Here is a 3,221-nt window from a genome sequence, read left to right on the forward strand (position 1 = left end):
GGCGGCGGCAGCGCACGTGGTGACGCCCCACGTTTCCTTGCCTCCCATACACCTGACCCGTCCTGCGCTTCACTTTGTTTAGGGAGGGGCTGCTCACTGCTCATTGCTCATTGCTCATCGCACACTGCTCAATGCTCATTGCCCTATATCCCACCCCAGCCGCAGGACTTTACTGCCGCCCGCGCTCCGCCCCATTGGCCGCTTGCGCGCCCCATCCCCCCTCGATGGGGCCCGCCTACACCGGGGCCTCGCCCCCTCCCGCCCACTGCTTTCTCAACGGCCCCGAGCCGGGGCTGCCCTCATTGCATAGATAGTGCGCCTTCCCCTGCTTTTCTAGTGACCTAGCGTTCCGCACTGCCGTTTGGCCAGCCCGAGCTCCCGTCCCGTTGCGTTTCTCCCCAATGCGCCATGCCAATTTGCCAGTCATACACACGTGTCGCTGCGTGCCCTGTCAGCTGCTTGCGTTGCATGTCGCCTTGCTCCACCCCTGTTTTATTGCTTTCTTTGCTTTCGCCCGGTCCCCGTCCCGTTTCGGCGGGGAGTCTATGTTGCAAGCTAGTTCTTGCTGTACCAGACTTTAAACCCACACAAGCAAAGGGTCCGGCCCCTCGGTTGGGCTGTTTGGCTCCGGACCCCGGAGCGCACCCCATAAGCCCATCCGGAGGCTCCGGCCGGCCCCCGCTAAGACAACCCCCCTTCATGTCTCTCAATCATTCCACTTCCCTTGATCCCTAGACCCCTTGATCCCTAGAACCCTTGAACCCCTCGACCCCTTGCCTTGTAACTCAACAACGGCACTCCTTGACGCCTTTAGGCCCCCGCCTTAGGCTCACTCCCTTGCTAGACCCGTGCCGTTGCACGTGGTTTCAGCTCTTGATTCCTTGAACCCCCATGCACACCCCCGCTCGCCGTGACCGCTCCCCTTCCCCCACCAACCCACTCATTGCCTCTCTTGACGCCGTCTACAAAGAGGCTCACAAGCAACACAAGCGCATAGCGGAGCTTGAGCTCGAGAACGCCAAGCTCAAGAAAAGGAACAAGTCCCTCGAGGCCTCCACCGCCACCGCTACCGCCGCCGCGGCCGCCGCCAACGCCGCCACCGACAAAGCCACCGCCGCCGCCACCGCCGCCGCCACCGCCGCCGCCGCCGCCTCCATCGCGGAGCACGAAGAACACAACACCCTCATCTCCAAGACCTTCATCAAGACCTCCAAGGAGCTAGACGCCGTCAAAAGCACTCTTGCCACCCTCGAGAAGGACCACGCCGCCCTCAAGGAAAGCCACACCACCCTCAAGGAAAGCCACACCACCCTCAAGGAAAGCCACACCACCCTCGAGGAAGGCCACGCCGCCCTCAAGAAGAACCACACCGCCCTCAAGAAGAAGTACAAGTCCCTCAAGGGGGAAGCCGACACGCTCGCCACGCGCTACCGCCACCTCGCCAAGCGCTACAAAGACGACGACGCCCCGGCGTTCAAGAAAGAGCTTTGCCCCCTCGAGGACTTCCTCAACCAAGACAAGGGCAAATGCGGCCGGGCCGAGCTCTATTGAGCTGTGACAATGCCACGTGTCCAGTATACACATCCGCCGCACAGATACCCTCATTCCCGCCTTTCCCGCCCCAGACACCGCACAATTGTGTTTCCCCACCCCATTCCCAGTTGATCGACACTTGTGCCACTCCCTTTCGTGCACCTGACCCAGCCATTATGCTCACCGATACCATGATGCCTTTGTGCCGCATCGTACCCGCATCGTATCAGGAATATCCCAAGTATATGCCGGGAATATGCTCCTCCACCCCAGATCTATTTAACGCCGCCTCTAGTGCGAATTTACTACTCTTGCTGCCTTTGTAAATACCTCCCGTCAACAGTCGGCCTCGGGGGACTGCAGGGCTTCCTCCAGGCTGGTGGGCTCAGCAGCGGTGGTGGCAATGTTGACGATGGCGGTGGTGCGATCAGTGATGCGGTAGGCGTCGTCCTGCCACAAGCTGGCTGGACGGCGTGCAGCGGCGCGCTCGGTGCGTCGCAGTGCGATGGGAGGGGAAGGTGGAGCTTCGGGCTCGGTTGGCGCTCCCACGGCTTCATTGTCGTCGATGTCGCTGAAGGGAATGGTCTCGGGCAAGTTGGTCTTGGACAGGTTGGTCTTGGGCAGGTTGTTCTTGGGCAGGATGGAGCTGGTCTCATCGAAGGTGACATCGCGGCTGATGACGGTTGTGCCGTTGTCAAGTAGAATCTTGTATCCCTTGGTGTTGGTGGGGTAGCCGATGAAACGGCCGGGCTCGCTGACGGCGTCGAGCTTGGTGCGCAGCACGGTGGGAACGTGAGCGTAGGCTCGGGCTCCGAATGTGCGCAGGTGGGACAGGTCAGGCTTGGTGCCGTGGAACAGTTCGTAGGAGGTGGTGTCTTGGGATGAGATTGGAGAGCGGTTGCGCAGGTAGTTGGCGGTGACGATGGCTTCTGCCCACAGGAACTTGGGCAGGTTGGCATCCGCCAGCATTGGACGCGCCTTATCCAGCAGCATGCGGTTGAGACGCTCGGCTTTGCCGTTCTGCTTGTTGAGCTGTGACAATGCCACGTGTCCAGTCTACACATCCGCTGCATTGATACCCTCATTCCCGCCTTTCCCGCCCCAGACACCGCACAATTGTGTTTCCCCACCCCATTCCCAGTTGATCGACACTTGTGCCACTCCCTTTCGTGCACCTGACCCAGCCATTATGCTCACCGATACCATGATGCCTTTGTGCCGCATCGTACCCGCATCGTATCAGGAATATCCCAAGTATATGCCGGGAATATGCTCCTCCACCCCAGATCTATTTAACGCCGCCTCTAGTGCGAATTTACTACTCTTGCTGCCTTTGTAAATACCTCCCGTCAACAGGTTATGGGCCCCAATCCCCTCCGCTGCCCTTGAGTCCGGCACCCGCTCTTGCCGTCACCCCAGACGCCCTTCCCGCGCACCGGCACCTTGCGCCCCACGCCACGGCCCTTGCGCCCCGCCCCAAAGACCAAAGACCAACCCTAAGCGCCGCCTGCGCCTGGCTTTGCTTGCACAACAGCCTTTGCTTGCACATCAGCCTTTGCTGGCACATCAGCAGCCAGCCGCCAGCTGTCAGCCGTTCAGAGAGCCTTGCTGAGCCAGCCCCAACCTGCTTGAGCCAGCCCGCACTTGCATACATCAGCGCTTGTGCAGCAGAGACAGCTTCTGCCTGT

General features: G+C 60.6%; 1 protein-coding gene across 1 annotated transcript; it reads left to right on the top strand.

Annotated features, from left to right (window-relative positions):
* Positions 1 to 891: 891 nt before the first annotated feature.
* On the top strand, positions 892 to 1,551 carry CHLNCDRAFT_54212 (hypothetical protein; the record flags this gene model as incomplete). The annotated part of the gene is made up of 1 exon (XM_005844825.1): positions 892 to 1,551. One exon carries the CDS (start codon positions 892 to 894, stop codon positions 1,549 to 1,551), a length of 660 nt encoding a protein of 219 aa, XP_005844887.1.
* Between the last annotated feature and the right edge of the window lie 1,670 nt (positions 1,552 to 3,221).

This window comes from Chlorella variabilis (assembly GCF_000147415.1).
Source record: "Chlorella variabilis unplaced genomic scaffold CHLNCscaffold_20, whole genome shotgun sequence".
Taxonomy (NCBI): Eukaryota; Viridiplantae; Chlorophyta; class Trebouxiophyceae; order Chlorellales; family Chlorellaceae; genus Chlorella; species Chlorella variabilis.